The sequence below is a fragment of the Salvelinus fontinalis genome, chromosome 4 (assembly GCF_029448725.1).
Source record: "Salvelinus fontinalis isolate EN_2023a chromosome 4, ASM2944872v1, whole genome shotgun sequence".
NCBI classification, from domain to species: Eukaryota; Metazoa; Chordata; class Actinopteri; order Salmoniformes; family Salmonidae; genus Salvelinus; species Salvelinus fontinalis.
This window is the reverse complement of record NC_074668.1, coordinates 63,152,421-63,172,980: the sequence shown is the minus strand read 5'-3', so window position 1 is coordinate 63,172,980 and position 20,560 is coordinate 63,152,421. Positions and strand designations below refer to the sequence as shown.

Here is a 20,560-nt window from a genome sequence, read left to right as displayed (position 1 = left end):
GTAACGCCTTGACACGACACATTCCCTTAAAGCTTTTTCCTCCCATACACAAAACACTATGAAATGATCGATCCCTAGGTTGTTAGTGGGTCCATTAAATGTGTATGTAAAAACATTCAATTTAACAAAACCATTTCACATCCAATTAGTCCATTCTCCCAGTCAAATGCTGACCTAAATATGGACTTTTGTCAGTCTGTACTCATCACCAGATAAATTTTAAAAAACATCATTGGGCAGATGCTTTCACTGAAATAATGATTACCGGCAGCATTTAATTCAGTTTTGAATTTGTGGAATAAATTGGTCTATTGAGGTCAGCCTGGGACACCTCATAAGAGGCAGTACAATGTGTTGTATTTCACAGGGGCATGCTGGATTAGGTAATTAATCAAACTGTCTGTGGTGTAATGAGGTTTTACCAGCCCTTTAATCCCCAGAAAATTAATCAACTGGAATTAAACAATTGTGAGCATCTTATAAAAGGTGAAGACTTAAGCCCAGAAAACCAATAAGCACCCTTCCAGATTTCCCCACTCTCATATGACCTGTGTCCAGTTGTAAAACACAAATAGATCCAAATGTACATAAATACTCATTTTAACTGGCTCATGATTTAGAATGTTTACAGAGTGTTTTCAGCAACATTTGATAAACAAATGACCAGAACTACAGGCGAGGGTGAGATACTAACTCAAAATAAGGCAACATGATTTCCCCCAACAACAAAATCATTTCAAACAGTGTCATCTTACCAATATCCATTTCAAGAAATCATACAATATCCAGCCAAAAAAGGGAAAAAACATTTGAAGGACATTTGAGTCTCATCATTAGTCATAGTGAAAATAATTGTGTTTACTAGACTCGGGTCTGCACGATATCACTATACTAAAATGAGAATCGTATTAAAAACCATGTTAAAAAGCATTTAAAAATACACATACCCACTCACTAGTCAGTGCAGCAGAATTTAGCAAAGAGGTTGGAATAAATAAAGTAAAAGTGTGATTGTGCATGTACGGAATACAGAACAGGAGGACGGGTCAGTTAGTCTCAGTACAAGAAGGTGCCGAAGCTGCCCATGCCGTTTCTCCTGAACTGGTTGTCCTGTATGGAGACAAACATCTCCTGGGAGAGCAGGTTGTCATCTGCCTGGGTCACTCCCAGCTCCTTCAGCATGCTCTTCTGGCGTCGCTGCTTCTTGGCTGACGTGGCCACCAGCTCCCTCTCGATGGCATCATTGCCCTCCGTGAACTCCGGAGGAACGGCGTAACAAGACGAATAGGAGACTGGTTCCTTCACAGAGTGGTCGTCCACCACGATGAGCTGCACGTCCACATCCACCTGAATCTTCCCCTCACCCTTCATGTCCTCGTTCCCTTCTTCTATATCCAGTTGCTCATCTGGAAAATAACGTGAATCCGTTCATGACAGGCGTGTTAACACCTCGCTGTGACATTCAGACCTAATACCACCACTTCCACTTCCTTCTCCAGCATGACATTCGGATGTGTCATGTATGAAAACACCACACCGTCTTCCTGTGAAATATTACTATATTCTGTTTAAATCAGACTGAGAGTGCATTCTAACAAAGACTGCCCTTTGGGATCAATGGTAGATAATTGCCTTGCTCTTACCTTTTCAAATCCAAATGTGAGCAGCCTCTTTTCGACGTTTAAAGTGGGGAATGGAGTGTTGAGAAATGTTTTATTAACAGCTTTTTTGCAAATTCCGGATGGGAAATAACAAAGGACCATAATGGACATCATCTTTTCAATAACAACGCAAATGACAATTACTACCCAGTTGTTGGCTTAGTAGTGTCTCCGGAAAATTCATAAATGTTGTAGATGACATTTTTAAAGGGTAATTTGAAGAGAAGAGATAGCTTTGTTTATTTTGTTTTTTTAAGGTCACATTTCTGCCACTTTCGCTCATTCTCCTGTCTGGGGTAGAGGTATTTATTCCTGTGTACTGGGGTTAAACAATAAGGGACATTCCATTAGAGGACATCGGAGAGTGAGGGAGATGAAGAGAGCACTCCAGATGTATTTTAAGCCATGCCACCTTCAGCTGCACCTTTTATTCTGTAGCTGCCCTAGACTGAAGGTCAAGCACATTTTCTCACAAACTTCCCAGTGAAACCAACTCAGCCTTCCAGAGACAGTAAACCCATTGATGTGGGAAATACTGAGTAAGACTTGGTTAGTACCTAGTCTCGTGTGACAATCCAGTCTTGTTGATTCTACCTATGGAAGTCTATTGGAACTTCAGTATTGGATTATGTGCTTGAATGGGAGCGCTGGTGTTCAACGCTCAAACAAAATCTTCTCTAAGTAGAAATTACATTTCCCCTCAGAGGCATTAGAGTGATTTGGAACGCCACCGACGCAAAATATGTGATAGATTTGATAAGTGTCAATGCATCACTAGTTCCCATCTAGACTCTGTTTTACGCCACCCTTTTTAAAATATTTTTTATACATCATATTCCTGAGGAAAACTCCCCCAGGCTTTGGAACTAGTTCATACCTGTAGGGGTGTCTTTCTGTGCAGCCTCGCCCGCTACAGCATCACTAGGTTTGACCAGGATCACTCCGTATCCCTCGTTGTTGTGGATCACATTGTTCACCATGGTGATCTTAGGCATGGTGTCCAGCTCATCAGCAAAGTCCTGGGGGGGGGTTGAAGGGATGGCGGAAATTGACAGATGAGCAACAGAGAGTGGGGGAAAGACAGGCATAAACAGAGTCATCACGTCGGTCTTCCTGCTTAAGTTGTCCTGGCCAAGTCCAACACACCGAGCAGAGAGACAACAGGAAGGAAAGCTCTGTGTGAGGAAGCGATAAAAAACACACTACCGTTCTAGCCTCGGGGAATGAGATAAGACCCCAGAACTCGTCTGAAGGTAACAAGGGAAATAAGTCCATATTTGTTTTTGTGGTGTGTGTGTGTGTGTGTGCATTTTAACATCTTTCTCCACTGAATTCAATTTCGGTTGAGGGAAGATAATGCCACAGGCTTAGAATTGAACTGAACCTAGGAAGAGATGGAGGTTGGATGTGCTAGTGCTGGGAGCAGTAATATACAGATTGGTAAATGTCCAGAAGAACTTCAAATCTCTCACCTTGATCAGGATCCCTTCTTTGCAGTGATGTATGCCATTTCCCACAATACTGCAGACACTGCCAGGGTAGATCTCCACACCAGCTCCCTATAGCACAACAGTTATCAGCATGTAGACACACAGCTAGGCTACTGCACGGCCTCAGACACACACAATGATTAACACGAGAGCTAGATTTGTACTAATAAAAAAAACAAAGCCACCATGAAAGAGTGATGAGCGTCAATGACCTCTCACCTTAGAGCCGTAGAGGTCACACATGTTCATGGACAGGTGGGCTGACGTCCGCACAATGACACCTGTCGTCTCGCACTGAAGGACACAGTTCTCCATCTCCAGCTTACCCTGACGTACACCTGGAGACAAGAGGGAAATAAGATGAAGATTGACACTAGGAGGTAAATAAAGAGGCCAGCTAGATCCTAGTATTCCGACTGCGTGTATGACCATAACCCCATTCTCCTCCTGGAAAGTCATTGATATATGGCTGTTGCCAGATGTTAAGCAGTGCCAGCAGCTTAGGCAGAATTACTAACGCAGGACAATGGGTAGTGTTGGGGGGCAGGGTAGATGTAGAGGCAGCATCACATTGGGAGGAGGACTCACAGAGGATGCCTTCGATAGCGTCGTGCTGGATGAACTTGACATTGGAGACCTTCACGTCGGCTCCTGTTGACTCCACAAACGAGTCCCCTTTGTTCTTCTTCTCAATCACCACCTCATCAGGTAGGCCGAACCCTGAAAAGAAAGAAGATTTATTAGCCTAAAATCAGGGCGAAAAAGTTTTTTTTTGGTCCACCAGCCACCAGAGCAGGTAGATTTAAAAATCTACCAGCCACTCAGCCCCCCCCCCCCACCCCTCACAAAAACAGGAGAGCATGCTTTGTAGTTTTTCTAAAACAAATTCATTACTAGTAAGAAGGAATGTGGTATATTGTTTCATTAAATTTGTGGCCTGAGTATTTGGTTTGCGCTTAGTGGGACTATCATTTGTTTTCAACAGGAGAATGACCCAAAACACACCTCCAGGCTGTGTAAGGGCTATTTGACCAAGGAGAGTGATGGAGTGCTGCCTCAGATGACCTGGCCTGCACAATCACCCAACCTCAACCAAATTGAGATGGTTTGAGATGAGTTGGACCGCAGAGTGAAGGAAAAGCAGCAAACAAGTGCTCAATATATATATATATATATATATATATATATATATATATATATATGGGAACCCCTTCAAGACTGTTGGAAAAGCATTCCTCATGAAGCTGGTTGAGAGTATGCCAAGAGTGTGCAGAGCTGTCATCAAGGCAAAGGGTGGCTATTTGAAGAAGCTCAAATATATTTTGATTTGTTTAACACTTTTTTGGTTATCACATAATTCCATATGTATTATTTCATAGGTTTGATGTCTTCATTATTATTCTACAATGTAGAAAATAGAAAAAAATTATGAAAAACCCTTGCAATGAGTAGGTGTTCTAAAACTTTTGACCGGTAGTGTATGTCTGCGGCAGAGGGACAAGAGAGCCATGAAAAAGGCATTTTGATCGGTCATGGACTTAAGTGCTGAAAACATGTTGGCTCAACATTTAAAGAGATGGCGAACAAGCAATAGAATGATGAGCCATTAGGTTTTGGCGTAGGTACAGCCGACTAGCGCTAGCTAACATTAACTACCTAGCAATAATCTAAACTTGGAGTCACAGTATCGATAGGAACTCTGTAAAAACAATAGCGCAATACTCTATTACTGTATTGACCCCCCCCCCCCCCCCCCCCCCTCACCAACTGTACATAGAAAGAATACATTTTGATTAAATTGCATTTGCTCCATCTTTGCATGCTGACAGCTGGGACAACTGGGTCATGGCTCAATGGCCACAGTGTTGGGTCAGAACACTCCTTCCAACCTTGCAGTGGTGTACATGACAAGTAGCGATTCAGCACAATTCCAGGCAGGCAGAATGTGATGGACAGTGTTCTGACGGCTAGGGTTCATTATTCTCTGTTCCTTGACAGATGGCCTGGAGACAGGTGTTCCACAATGTGGCCAACAATTCTACAGCACTGGCTAGGTTCCACACGCTGCCATTGGAAAGGCCAAAGGCTGAATATCGATTGGTAAAGTCATAGGCCCATGCACACATCCAGGAGAGGAAAACCCTATTCCCAGTGGGCTTCATGACTGGCAAAAATGTGCTGCTACTTAGAGAATTAAACAAATTTAAACACTAAAACGGATTGCAGATCACGAATGCAGTCTGTTCTTAACAAGTGCTGACTGACTGAACCTCCTCACTAATGAATTCTAATGTCTGCTCAGGAACACGCTTTTTGGAAAATCTTGCACTACTTATTATGAAGATAGATCATATGCATTTTTCCCCCTCTGTCTTTTATACAGCAATATCCAAAAAGCAATAAACGCCTGTGTGTGCCCTGCTCCTCTAAATATCAAAGGCTCTTTGGTGGGAGGGAGAATTCTATTATGGTAATCCGGCAGTGGTCTAATTGAGTTGCTCTTTTCCTGTCGTGGTGCAGTGCCAGGCAGCGCTGCATCTTATTTCCACACCCTCTTTATCTCAGCTTTCAGGGGGTTTCCTAGCACCACAGGAGGGCACGCACATAGAAACAGACGCATGTAAACAGCCCCTCCAATCTCCCCTCCCTCTATCCAACTCGGCAGGCCCTCCATTTGCATAAAGAGACTGACACGGCGCCTCTGCTCTGACCTCTCCTCGCCCGCGCTAGCCTTCTCTATGCATTAATATCAGCCCTCTTCAAATGCTTACTGCGCCAGCAAGCTCTATTTTATTCCCGAGGGCTCCCTCTGTACATCTCACATCCTCTCTGCAATACGTTCATTTCACTCCATGTGCTGTAGATTGAGTGGTTGTTTTAGCTTCAACAGGCATTAACACACCACATAGTACAGCCAGTACCATAGAAGTATAAACTGCAGGTGAACATATGAAAATAACTTCCATGGCCATAACAGTACTTCGCAGCACATTAGTCACAGATATAGCAACAGATTCTTTAGTGACAGAAAGGGATGGAAGGATTCAGACAACCTGCAAAATGTGTTGAACAACTCCCTCACATGACAAAAAAAACAGAGGGACATTTTTGCAATGACTGAACATCCGACTTCAATAAATGGAAAACAGAAAATCAGCAGAGGCCTCTTGCTGGATTCAGATAGTGGAATCTGGATTTTCGCAATACCAAGCCTCCAGATTCTACTCCTCATTACCTGAATCCAGCAAGAGGCATCCCTGGCTGGCTAATAGCAACAAAGGATACATAACATAACATAACAAATACATAACGGTGCAGGTTGCGGAGGGGAGGGGAGGACGCCTCATAATAATGGCTGGAAATGGATAGAATGGAATGGTATCAAACATGTGTTTGATACCATTCCATTCCAGCCATTGTTGTGAGCGGTCCTCCCCTCAGCAGCCTCCACTGATACATACAGGTAACTGACAAAATAAAGGATACAACAAAGTGTCTCAATAGGGTGTTGGGCCACCACGAGCCGGAACAGCTTCAATGCACCTTGTCATAAATTCTACAAGTGTCTGGAACTCTATTGGAGGGATGCGACACCATTCTTCCACAAGAAATTCCATAATTTGCTGTTTTGTTGATGGGGGTGGAATCGCCCATACGTGTTCAATTGGGTTGAGATCTGGTGACAGACGGCCATGGCAAATGGTTTACATCGTTTTAAGTCAGGAACCACGCCTGTGTGGAAGCACCTGCTTTCAATATACTCTGTAGCCCTCATTGAGTTGTTTCTCCATTACTCTGGCAGTTACCTGTACATACATACAGCAGTAGTGCATCCTGCCATTATAAAGGCTGCTTGCAGAAATGTGAAACATTACCTTCCACTGTTATGGAGTCTGGGATACTAATGGAGCTGGTGACATTGTAGTGTCCTGGAAGGATGATGACCCCGTCTCCCTAGTAGCAGGCACTCACAGCCAGCAGGGGCTCACTGTGAAACTAATATTTAAACACAGAGCAGTTCCAGCACACAGTCGGTCTATACAACACAGATCTGAGCACACGACTAAACAAAGAAAGACACAAAAACACATGTTTTCTGCTTCTAACGTCTCAGTGGTATACAAAGATACTAGAGCCGAGGCATTCAGGCAAACAGACACAGCTTCTACAGATCCTGGTGGAATGCCAGTGTACAGGAACTAGGGAGGTCAAATTTAAAAAAGCCCACACCTTAGCAAATCCCAGCGCATTAGACCAATACACAAGTGTGACATAGTTAGAGAACTTAACCATTGGGTTTCATATCTGGTCATCTCATTAAACAGGCTATTTGAAATGGAAACCTGGGCAAACTTACATTTGACAAAATACAATATGCCTAAGAATGGACAAATGTCATGGATGTAATTTTTTTTAAATATAAACGATTTTATTTGTTTGCCATACTTGTACTTCAAACTCTTCCCCTGAGAATTTGGGCCCTAGCTTGTCTGCCATCAGGCTCTGCAGCTGGCTGACTGTAGTGGAGACAGACACGACATGGACCATCCGGCCACCTGAGATACGAGGCCCCTTGGCCCTGCACGACTGCTGCCCTGAGTTCACCTTGTATCCCAGCACATACCTGCAATGTCAGGAGAGAATACATTTATGTAGAAGAACACAATGGTACAGCATTGGACAACGCAGAATGGTTGCATCTACACTTTCCAATAGCGTCTCAAAGTATAGGCCAGGGGAGCCTGCTGAAGGGAGAATAATTGCCAGAACGGAGCAAATTAAATGGCATCAAACACCTGGAAAACCCATGTGTTTGATACCATTCCACTGACTCCGCTCCAGCCATTACCACAAGCCCGTTCTCCCCAATTAAGGTGCCACCAAGTGTGCGTTAGTAGTAACTATAAATTCAATTGCTGTCCCTCTTTTGTATTCTAACCAGAATATGATGCATTGAACTGGACTGTAGTGTACTGTCATTCTGTGAGAGGTTTCTCTCTCAACTGGGGCAGTATAGGTCAAACATGCTAGCTCAGGGACAGAGGTGAATCCAATAGCCTTTACTCAGTCTTCCTATTTTTCCCTCTGTTAGGAGACCAACTCCATCAGTCACAACTACTCCCTCACACACTCTGCAGAGGCACTGATAGCTCCTCTCAGTCTTCCCATCCCGTGTCCCCTTGGCCAGCTACCTGAGCAGCGGGTTCTCAATGATCCGGAGTTTGCGCTTCAGAGCCTCCATCTGCTCGTACATCCTTAGGCCCTCCACCATGGACACGTTGTCCAGCTCCGACTCCGAGTCGCTGCTGATGCCGTTCCGCAGGCTAGAAAACTCCTGGAACTTCTGAGAGCAGCGTGCCAAAAGAGAGTAATACTCTGCCACAAGTCCAGCAGGCACCCGATCCTCCAGAATATCATAAAACCTACAGGGTTGACAGCCACAGAGGGAGAAATACTGATTTTGTTTTCCTTAAAACACAATCGCATTATGAGGACTGCTGGGAACAAACTGTTCAGCCACATTGGAGGGCAACGAGAGGTTAAGGGGGGATAACTCTAGAGGAGATGGTTAGAGCACAACATTGTTTGTTTGTCTGGCATTTGAAAATGTTCTTAATCCTTATTTGGAGAAAGAATCGAGACCCTCCATTCTATCTAAAGAGCCGGTCATGAATGGTTTAAAGACATTCTTTGTCTATTAAAAGCAAATCGGCAACAGTGTCCTTGGTATAAACTAGGAGCTGATGGGTCTAACATTAACAAGCTTGTGGATTTCTGCTGAAGGGAATAAGACATCTTAACCCTCTTCTCCACCCATAAAAAAAATAGGAGACGCCACAGTATGCTCACAATCCCCAGGTACATACTGCCATCTAGTGGCCAAGGAATAATCTGCACCCTCTCACTAACAGCATTGAACATATCCAGCTCTAACCATTAGACACGGAGCTTGCTCAAGTGTTCCTGAAGTGCACTCATTTACAATGCTCTACAGGTTCCTATGCCATATGGCCATTCTGATAGCGGCATTAAAATAATGGGTTCAAGCTAGCCGTGTCATTGGCAGATCTGAACCAACACAGCCTAAATGAGAATGTGCCAATCTAGCCCACACACACACACTGACTAATCTTCCCACCCACCCCCCACTTTCACCCTTCTACACGTACAGTCTGAGGCGGGGCTCCACACATCTGACAAAGTAGTCAAAGTCATCATCCTCGTCCTCGTCGTCCCACTGTCTCCAGATGTGTTTGTAGAAAAACCTAAGAAGAAAAAGGTTTGAGACAGTTCAGACAAGAGATTTCACAGCACAGAAGCAGAACCAGTTGCTCCAGTGTATTATCGGTCTGTCACACCACGAAATTTGAACACACCTTTCTGTTATTTAGTATCACATAAGAACTAGTCCCTATATTTTTTTTCTGACGCTGTAATGTGACGGGTGATGTCGGGTCTGTCTCGTCTGTCAAATCAAACTTTGTCACATGCGCCGAATACAACAAGGGTAGACCTTACCGTGAAATGCTTACTTACAAGCCCTTAACCAACAGTGCAGTTCAAGAAGAGTTAAGAAAATATTGACCAAATAAACTAATGTAAAGAATTATAGAATGTAACACAATAAAATATCAATAACGAGGCTATATAACTTACAGGGTACCGGTCCCGAGTCAATGTGCAGGGGTTAGGGATGAAAGTAGAGGTCGACCGATTATGATTTTTCAACGCCGATACCGATACTGATTATTGGAAGACCAAAAAAAAAGCTGATACCGATTAAATCGGACGATTTTTTAAATGTATTTGTAATAATGACAATTACAACAATACTGAATGAACACTTATTTTAATTTAATATAATACATCAATAAAATCAATTTAGCCTCAAATAAATAATGAAACATGTTCAATTTGGTTTAAATAATGCAAAAACAAAGTGTTGAAGAAGAAAGTGAAAGTGCAATATGTGCCATGTAAGAAAGCTAAAGTTTAAGTTCCTTGCTCAGAACATGAGAACATATGAAAGCATGTGGTTCCTTTTAACATGAGTCGTCAATATTCCCAGGTAAGAAGATTTAGGTTGTAGTTATTATAGGACTATTTCTCTCTATACGATTTGTATTTCATATACCTTTGACTATTAGATGTTCTTATAGGCACTTTAGTATTGCCAGTGTAACAGTATAGCTTACGTCCCTCTCCTCGCTCCTACCTGGGCTCGAACCAGGAACACATCGACAACAGCCACCCTCGAAGCAGCGTTAACCATGCAGAGCAAGGTGAACAACTACTCCAAGTCTCAGAGCGAGTGACGTTTTAAAACGCTATTAGCGCGCAACCCGCTAACTAGCTAGCCATTTCACATCGGTTACACCAGCCTAATCTCGGGAGTTGATAGGCTTGAAGTCATAAACAGCGCAATGCTTGAAACATTGCGAAGAGCTGCTGGCAAAACACACAAAATTGCTGTTTGAATGAATGCTTACGAGCCTGCTGGTGCCTACCATCGTTCAGTCAGACTGCTCTATCAAATCATAGACTTAATTATAACATAATAACACACAGAAATACGAGCCTTAGGTCATTAATATGGTCAAATCCAGAAACGATCATCTCGAAAACAAAACATTTATTCTTTCAGTGAAATACGGAACCGTTCCGTATTTTATCTAACGGGTGGCATCCATAAGTCTAAATATTACTGTTACATTGCACAACCTTCAATATTATGTCAAAATTACGTAAAATTCTGGCAAATTAGTTCGCAACGAGCCAAGCAGCCCAAAGTGTTGCATATACCCTGACTCTGCGTGCAATGAACGCAAGAGAAGTGACACAATTTCACTTGGTTAATATTGCCTGCTAAACTGGATTTCTTTGAGCTAAATATGCAGTTTTAAAAATATATACTTCTGTGTATTGATTTTAAGAAAGGCATTGATGTTTATGGTTAGGTAGTCGTGCAACGATTGTGCTTTTTTCGCAAATGTGCTTTTGTTAAATCATCCCCCGTTTGGCGAAGTTGGCTGTCTTTGTTAGGAAGAAAGTCTTCACACAGTTCGCAACGAGCCAGGCGGCCCAAACTGCTGCATATACAATGACTCTGTTGCAAGAAAAGTGACACATTTTCCCTAGTTAAAAGAAATTCATGTTAGCAGACAAATTTAACTAAATATGCAGGTTTAAAAATATATACTTGTGTATTGATTTTAAGAAAGGCATTGATGTTTATGGCTAGGTACATGTTGGAGCAACGACAGTCCTTTTTCACGAATGTGCATCGCATCGATTATATGCAACGCAGGACACACTAGATAAACTAGTAATATCATTAACCATGTGTAGTTAACTAGTGATTATGATTGATTGATTGTTTTTTATAAGATAAGTTTAATGCTAGCAAGCAACTTACCTTGGCTTCTTACTGCATTCGCGTAACAGGCACGCTTCTCGTGGAGTGCAATGTAATCAGGTGGTTAGAGCATTGGACTAGTTAACCGTAAGGTTGCAAAATTGTATCCCCAAGCTGACAAGGTAAAAATCTGTCATTCTGCCCCTGAACAAGGCAGTTAACCCACCGTTCCTAGGCCGTCATTAATACAAGAATGTGTTCTTAACTGACTTGCCTAGTTAAATAAAGGTGTAAAAATATATATATATATATATATATATATATATATATAGGGCAGTGACAGCCCTCGGGAGATTTTTCAGCCTTCTAAGAGGACCAAATCTGAAGTGTGGTCGTATTTTGATTTTTAGGGGAACTTAATCGAAGATGGTAACCCAGTCTGCAGAACATGCAAATAAAAAAATTGCTGTGAAAGGGGGCAACACTTGTGACCAACACCCACTACTTTACAGCGATTGCAAGGCAAGCTTTTACCTCAATGCATGATGTGGGGACTTCGGAATGGGTGAAAAATGCCATGGTTTGTCTGTTTAACTTGCAAATAGCTTGTCAATAACGTAGACTGAAGCTTTCAGTGTTACCTACTCTTGTAAAAACACTACACGTTGTTCTGCTGCTGTATGCGTCGTGTGTCTGCAGACTCTATTCACCCATTGCACAAATCGCCCTGGGAACTTTTTCTGGTGCTTTCTAATCTGACATGAAAATAATAAATGTGGCTTTAACAGCCCTTTGAATAAAAACCTCAGCGGTTTTATTAACAACAGGGACTTACCGGAGGTGCTCAAGTGCCAGTGCAGTCTGGTCAAAGTCCCCAGACTCATCAAACACCACATGGAGCTCCTGCAGAGGCACTTTGTGCAGCGTGGCCTCTAAGAGGGTATTCATGGCCGCCTCTGTGAGCTCGCAGCCTCTCGTCTCACACTGCAGGGGCACCACCAGCTTCACCTTGGCTTTCAGCTCCTTATAGTTCATATCCACCACCTGAGGAAACGTGCACAAGTATGAGGTTGTAACCTTCATATGACCATTTTTCAAGGGTAAATGGTTAGGCTACCCTGTTTGACTACTTCTGCTCCACTGATCAGATCCAACCATCTGTATAACTTTGGGGGAAAAAGCTGTTTCACTGTTTAACCAGACCTCTGGATTCAGATTCCCTATAAAACTGCATCCAGAGTGCAACTGGTCCGATTCATTCATGCAGTGTACAAAGCACAGCTCCTTTAGACAAGTCTCTTGCTGGGAAATCTTTCAGGTCGAAGTGACTTACCTCCACTAGCACATCAAACACGTCTGTGCGCCACTGTGCCTGCCAGTCACAAGGCTCCAGAACCTTCTCCAGGTAGTCAGCTGTGAAGGCCTTCACCTCTGATGTTTTACAATCACCTGTGCAAAACAGCATAGACAGCATCTGAGACAACACCTCAAGTCAGCTTTGTTTTGATTTTTCACTGGGAGCCCTTGAAGATCGATCAATATGGTTGTAGTAATCATCTTTCATCCTCTTTAGCCAGTAAACCTGACAACTGAATTGATGCAAGACCGTGTAAGGTTACATACCTAGCATGTAGTCTTGATAGGCTTTGAATCTCTCATAATAAAGCAGTTCATTTGTCTGAAAGGTGTCAGGAAGGAATGCATCTCCTACGCTTTCGTCACGTTGCAACTGAGTACCAGCGATATCAGGGTTGAAGTAGTCTGTGCCGCTGTCACCGTCATCCTCCTCATTCTGAAAAAGTCCTGTGTTAGAAAATAAAGTAAAAGTTAGATTGATACACTGCTCAAAAAAATAAAGGGAACACTTAAACACAATGTAACTCTAAGTCAATCATACTTCTGTGAAATCAAACTGTCCACTTAGGAAGCAACACTGATTGACAACAAATTTCACATGCTGTTGTGCAAATGGAATAGACAAAAGGTGGAAATTATAGGCAATTAGCAAGACACCCCCAATAAAGGAGTGATTCTGCAGGTGGTGACCACAGACCACTTCTCAGTTCCTATGCTTCCTGGCTGATGTTTTGGTCACTTTTGAATGCTGGCGGTGCTCTCACTCTAGTGGTAGCATGAGACGGAGTCTACAACCCACACAAGTGGCTCAGGTAGTGCAGCTCATCCAGGATGGCACATCAATGCGAGCTGTGGCAAGAAGGTTTGCTGTGTCTGTCAGCGTAGTGTCCAGAGCATGGAGGCGCTACCAGGAGACAGGCCAGTACATCAGGAGACGTGGAGGAGGCCGTAGGAGGGCAACAACCCAGCAGCAGGACCGCTACTGTGCAAGGAGGAGCACTACCAGAGCCCTGCAAAATGACCTCCAGCAGGCCACAAATGTGCATGTGTCTGCTCAAACGGTCAGAAACAGACTCCATGAGGGTGGTATGAGGGCCCGACGTCCACAGGTGGGGGTTGTGCTTACAGCCCAACACCGTGCAGGACGTTTGGCATTTGCCAGAGAACACCAATATTGGCAAATTCGCCTTTGGCGCCCTGTGCTCTTCACAGATGAGAGCAGGTTCACACTGAGCACATGAGCACGTGACAGACGTGACAGAGTCTGGAGACGCCGTGGAGAACGTTCTGCTGCCTGCACCATCCTCCAGCATGACCGGTTTGGCGGTGGGTCAGTCATGGTGTGGGGTGGCATTTCTTTGTGGGGCCGCACAGGCCTCCATGTGCTCGCCAGAGGTAGCCTGACTGCCATTAGGTACCGAGATGATATCCTCAGAGCCCTTGTGAGACCATATGCTGACACATGCACATTTGTGGCCTGCTGGAGGTCATTTTGCAGGGCTCTGGTAGTGCTCCTCCTTGCACAAAGGCGGAGGTAGCGATCCTGCTGCTGGGTTGTTGCCCTCCTCCACGTCTCCTGATGTACTGGCCTGTCTCCTGGTAGCGCCTCCATGCTCTGGACACTATGCTGACAGACACAGCAAACCTTCTTGCCACAGCTCGCATTGATGTGCCATCCTGGATGAGCTGCACTACCTGAGCCACTTGTGTGGATGTAGACTCCGTCTCATGCTACCACTAGAGTGAGAGCACCGCCAGCATTCAAAAGTGACCAAAATATCAGCCAGGAAGCATAGGAACTGAGAAGTGGTCTGTGGTCACCACCTGCAGAATCACTCCTTTATTGGGGGTGTCTTGCTAATTGCCTATAATTTCCACCTTTTGTCTATTCCATTTGCACAACCGCATGTGAAATTTATTGTCAATCAGTGTTGCTTCCTAAGTGGACAGTTTGATTTCACATAAGTATGATTGACTTGGAGTTACATTGTGTTGTTTAAGGGTTCCCTTTATTTTTTTGAGCAGTGTATATCATTTACTACTTGGATGCATAGTGTAACGTGGTTTCCTTCCCTTATGCCCTATCCTTCATGATCTATTACTGATCAGGCATTGCCTAGCAGCGGGTATTGATCAAGGGGAAACGAAATAATTCCATGGATATGTAACAGTATAACTTTACGGCGTCCCCTCGCCCCGACACGGGCGCGAACCTGGGACCCTCTGCACACATCAACAACGGTCGCCCACGAAGCACAGTCGTTACCCATCGCTCCACAAAAGCCGCGGCCCTTGCAGAGCAAGGGGCAACCCTACTTAATGTCTCAGAGCAAGTGACGTAACTGATTGAAATGCTACTAGCGCGCACCCGCTAACTAGCTAGCCATTTCACATCCGTTACACTCACCCCGCTTTCAACCTCCTCCTTTTCCGCAGCAACCAGTGATCCGGGTCACGGCACCAATGTAACAGTATAACTTTACGGCGTCCCCTCGCCCCGACACGGGCGCGAACCTGGGACCCTCTGCACACATCAACAACGGTCGCCCACGAAGCACAGTCGTTACCCATCGCTCCACAAAAGCCGCGGCCCTTGCAGAGCAAGGGGCAACCCTACTTAATGTCTCAGAGCAAGTGACGTAACTGATTGAAATGCTACTAGCGCGCACCCGCTAACTAGCTAGCCATTTCACATCCGTTACAGATAGGTACTGATACATTTTCTCTCACTAACAGTTCTTTGAAATACAGAAAATAGAGATGAAATTAGATATACCTAGTGTAAGAAATTGTAATAGAGACTGGAAACTAGTAATAACTACATTTCAACATAAGCCATATTTTATACAAAAATACACAGACTCCTCATTTGTCTTGGACATATGCTGGACTTATTAAGACACCAACTACAGACACACATAATTCCCCTCCCCCATAATAACCACAGAATACACCCAACACATGGTTGGAGCTCAAGACAAAGAACTATCTCAGGAACCAATGGAACGTGGACACCAGGCCTGTTCAGGACTACCCAAGACCCAGATCGACCAATCGGAAGGCCAGACTCGCAGATCTACCTACTTTGCTTGTTGTCTATATAATACTGTACAATTCTTGAAACTACCTCTTTCCGGACGATTTCATACAAATCAGACAGAAAGAGCCGTGCCGCACGCTTTGCCTAATATCTTTACACTTGAATAAATCTGCCTTATTATACAATTATCCACCTCGTCCTATTGTCTCCTCTTGTTCTCCTGTCAACAGTAAACGTTTTACTAACACTAGCCTTATTTGCTGTTATGAGTTAACAGTTGGTGGCATTGCATGTTTAGCTAGTTACAGTAACATTAGATAACTAACGTTAGCTAAGTAAATTGACAAACGTGTACGTTAGCTTGCCAACATTATTAGCTAGGCTAGCTGCACGGTTGAGATGTGCAACAATAGTTACTAAACAAAACCTTGTCTGACAACATCTTCTTGTCGCAAATTAAAATCTCTGGCGTCCTCTTCTAATTCGACATTTGACTCCAAAACCACTTTGCCTGTCTTGTTCTGTCCACTTTCACTTGAAGTAATTGAATCTGCTGTCGACATCATTCGATCCGCCGCCGTTTCTCCTGCTTCAAACTGAGGCTCCGTCATAGATGAACAACCGTCTTCTTCAGCCAATGTACAACTTTCAAACTAGGCCACAGCAGGGGTTCGAATGTAAAATAAAATTCAGCACTAAAATGACAGATGAGTTAGCTAACTAACTGTGCCTTTGCTAAGAAATGCACTTTCACATTGCTCATTTCAAAATTTCCCCGGTTTACGGAGTTTCGACCAATGAGCATTGCCGTTGGCTAAAGGTTTGGCGTGGTTGCGTTGATGGGCGTTCCCAATTGGTAAATTAAATATTTTTGCATCTGAGCTCCTAGAATGTGCGGCTCTCCTTTATTTTTAAGTTTTCTACTCCGCGAGCAAGCACCTCGCCTAAATAGGTGTGCGTTTTTTCTTCTTCTAGATCGTTCCCAATAGTAAACCAGTTCTTGTTTTATTTTATTTTTTTGACATATGAGTGCAAATGTATCACAAATTGTAAAGAATCTTTGATAATATGTTAATCAGAGACATTTATATACATAGGAAATGCCTGGTCTTCCCTATACCTTTGACCTGTTATATTGTTTATTCAGATCAGTGCATATGGGAACCTCCGGAGGAAGTTGAGGAACGCACTTTGACTATTGAGATGCAGAACAAAAATAATAAAGAGAGAGATAGAGGAAAAATATAGAGGGGGAGAAAGAGATACAAAGATAGAGGGGAATAAAGAGATATAAAGATAGAGGGAAGAGAGAGAGATATCCTTGACCGAGAGAAAAGCCTTAAAGGGATACTTTGGGATCTCTGCAATGAGGCCCTTTATCTACTTCCCCAGAGTCAGCTGAACTCGTGGATACCATTTTATTGCCTCTGTGTCCAGTACGAAGGAAGTTAGAGGTAGTTCCTTCAGCCAATGCTAACTAGCATTAGCACAATGACTGAAAGTCTATGGGTATCTACTAGCATGCTAGCAGATACCCATAGTCTTCAAGTCATTGCGCTAGTTAGCAACTTCATTCAAAATGCACATAACATAACAATTGTATCCACAAGTTAATCTGACTGGGAAAGTAGATAAAGGGGTTTATTACCAAAATTCCAAAGTATCCCTTTAACATTTTTCACATTCAAGCTACTGCTGACAGCATCCTTTTCAGTGGTGGGGTGGGAATACAGTCATTGTTTCTGGGCAGAGTTTTACACACCAAACAGTAGTCCTGACTGAGGTAATAGTGAGTCAATGATGTCGTTTCAGAGGAACAGTGCACAGATGAAAGGAATGAGTAAGAAAGAGCAGAATGACAAGGGGGAAAAGAGTGGGGGATGTCAAAAATAAGACTTTCAAATTAGATGGACAGTGGTGACTGGTGACGTCCTGATCCTAGTCAGAGCAATCTGGTGTCAACCTCCTGATTATACCTGTCCATCAGCATCTCCATATTAATCCATCAACCTAATCAGGTACATCAAACTGGTCAGGTCACTATAAAGAACATTCAATTCAAACTGTGGATTTACATTAATTCACTATTGGAAAATGTCTGTTTACACTGAGCATTATTAGAGGATTGTTTTATTGTCAAGCATGTTGCTGACTGTGGTATAAATCAGCATCTACATGATAAACATGGTGGCTATTCTGACACGTAGCTTGTCAAAGGCTATTTTTCATGTTGGCTGAGCACATATAATCTGATGACTGGGTAAGAGAACCACAGGATAACAAATGGACAACTCTGTTTGTATGACCTTGTGAACTTGTCAAGCCAGCAAGCATTTGCATCAGAAATGAAACCATGATTTCAGTAATAAATGTGTTACGTGTAAGTAGCATGTTATTGTATAAGTAGCAATCTAAGGAAAATCTGAACTATCAAAATTCCACCATCTTTTGGACCTGATTATAATGGCTCACACAAATTAAATATGAACTAAGACCTGGCTATTAGTTATAATAAAATATATTCACATTCACAAATAGCATACTACAACTGTCAGGTTATAAAGTTAAACATATAATATGCAAAAATAGCTGGTAAAAAAAATACCTGACTTGAATTTTTTACAATTTGAGTCCAGTGACTGTGTATGATGCCTATTTCACGATCTAGCTAAACTACCTCTATCGTTATTATTTGGGATAGAATCTGAGCATGAAGGTAAGCAGCACTGTCGACTTCACTAGCTAGGTTTTTGTTAATTGACAGTAGTATAGCCCTCAACCACAGACAGTCATAAATCATTATTAGAAGTTGACCTACAAACTACACACCGAGCTGTTTACGACTGTTTATGATGAGTTTGTGGGATATTTTCATGGGTTGTGTTTATATAGTGAAAGGCTTAAGTTGCTGTGCTTTAGTGGACCCAGTGCAAAGCCTTGTCAGATGCAGCCCTAGTCCCTGAAGTTCATACTTTTTGTCCAGTAGGTGTCAGCAGATACATTTTCAAGAGACATTTTCAAGAGACGGATTAATTGTTCCATTCATATTTATTATCAAATACATTACAGTATTATCAAAGATTGATTTTATTTCAAAAGGGGTAAAGTGAACTTGCTGGTGATGCAGAAAGGAGGCAAATAGAGGCCTTTTGAGATGAAAGATTGAATGTTCATATCCATTTTCTTGAGAATTGTAAACCCTTTGTGACAATATTTGAGTATGTTAAGTGTGTCAGTAACACATGTTCTGTGGGCGTTCACAGATGGACTGTCATTTAGGCCGCTGCAGCCTCCTGACAGCATTCCCACGTAGCCTACACAGCGCAGCGTAAGCGCAGCGTAAATACTGGACAGAGCACATGCTGGGTTATTTTTACCCAGACAGTTGGGTTGTGTGAATAACTCAACTGGCTGGGTTGTTCAGATTACCCAAACATGGGTTAATTTAACCATCAGTTGGGTTATATTCCCTTTCATGCTGGCTTGACTCAGCAGCTGGGTATTTTATAATGTAATCCTTAGGTTATTTTCAGGAGGCATGGCTTTCAGACAGTTATTTTGGGCCAATGTAAATGTAATTCCTGTTAATCTGTTCTTTTGTATTGTATCAGGTGTTAAAATAGTACACTGCAATTGTAAATGTTGCTTATATATTTTTGCATATTACATATTATAATATAATATTAATAATATTTAGATTATTTATTACATATTGTAATAAAGTGGTAACTATCCCAACATTTGTCACGTTCCTGACCTATTTCTGTTAGTTTGTTGTATGTGTTAGTTGGTCAGGACGTGAGTTTGGGTGGGCATTCTATGTTTTCTGTTTCTATGTTGGTTTAAGGGTTGCCTGGTATGGCTCTTAATTAGAGGCAGGTGTTTGGCGTTTTCCTCTAATTGAGAGTCATATTTAGGTAGGTCGTTTCACAGTGTTCGTTGTGGGTGGTTGTCTCCTGTGTCAGTGTTTGTAGCACCATACGGGACTGTTCGGTTTGTTTGTTCATCGTTCTTTTGTGTAGTTAATTTTCCCTGTTCGTGCGTTCTTCGCGTTATTTGTAAGTTCGTATTTGTTCAGGTCTGTCTATACATTTCGTTTTTTTTATTTTGTAGTTTATTCAAGTATAGGTCGTTTTCTGTCTTCATTGTTTTGTGTGTCTTTATTAAATTATGTATTCACAACCCGCTGCGCCTTGGTTCAATCACTACTCCTCCTTTTCGGTTGAAGAGGAAGAGGACTACCGTAACAACATTGGAACATATACACTTCTGTAAGCCTCATAAAAGCTTCAAAACTGTCTGAAATGAAATTTTCTTTGAAGTTATGCGATAGGAAGGGGGGGGGGGGGGTAGCGAGAGAGAAGTAGAGGGACAGGAGTTAGTGCTAACAATTTTTCGTGTGCTAACAATACAACAGAACAGAGGAACAGGAATGACATTTACTCTAACAGGTAGCCAAAAATAACTATCTGAACGCAACGCCCCTACTAAGCTATGCCTACCTTCTGATCTGACCCGCTGGATCATATCTCAATAATAACACAGCATCACCAACCCAACTTTGCTATTTTCTCAAGAAAACAACCCCACCAAGTTGCCCAATGCCTGCAACCCAGCAGTTGGGTCATCCAAACACATTTTTTTAGAGTGTACTCAG

At 42.8% G+C, this 20,560-nt stretch overlaps 1 protein-coding gene across 1 annotated transcript; it reads right to left on the bottom strand.

Moving 5' to 3' along the window:
• Positions 1 to 584: 584 nt before the first annotated feature.
• Positions 585 to 16,708, bottom strand: LOC129852903 (SHC SH2 domain-binding protein 1-like). Its single transcript, XM_055918508.1, is given in 14 exon segments — positions 585 to 1,406; positions 2,539 to 2,680; positions 3,134 to 3,220; positions 3,371 to 3,489; positions 3,740 to 3,871; positions 7,027 to 7,147; positions 7,598 to 7,775; positions 8,344 to 8,574; positions 9,322 to 9,417; positions 12,343 to 12,551; positions 12,841 to 12,956; positions 13,131 to 13,310; positions 16,331 to 16,556; positions 16,688 to 16,708. Coding segments are annotated over 14 exon segments (2,208 nt in total). The 3' UTR covers positions 585 to 1,056.
• Positions 16,709 to 20,560: the final 3,852 nt, after the last annotated feature.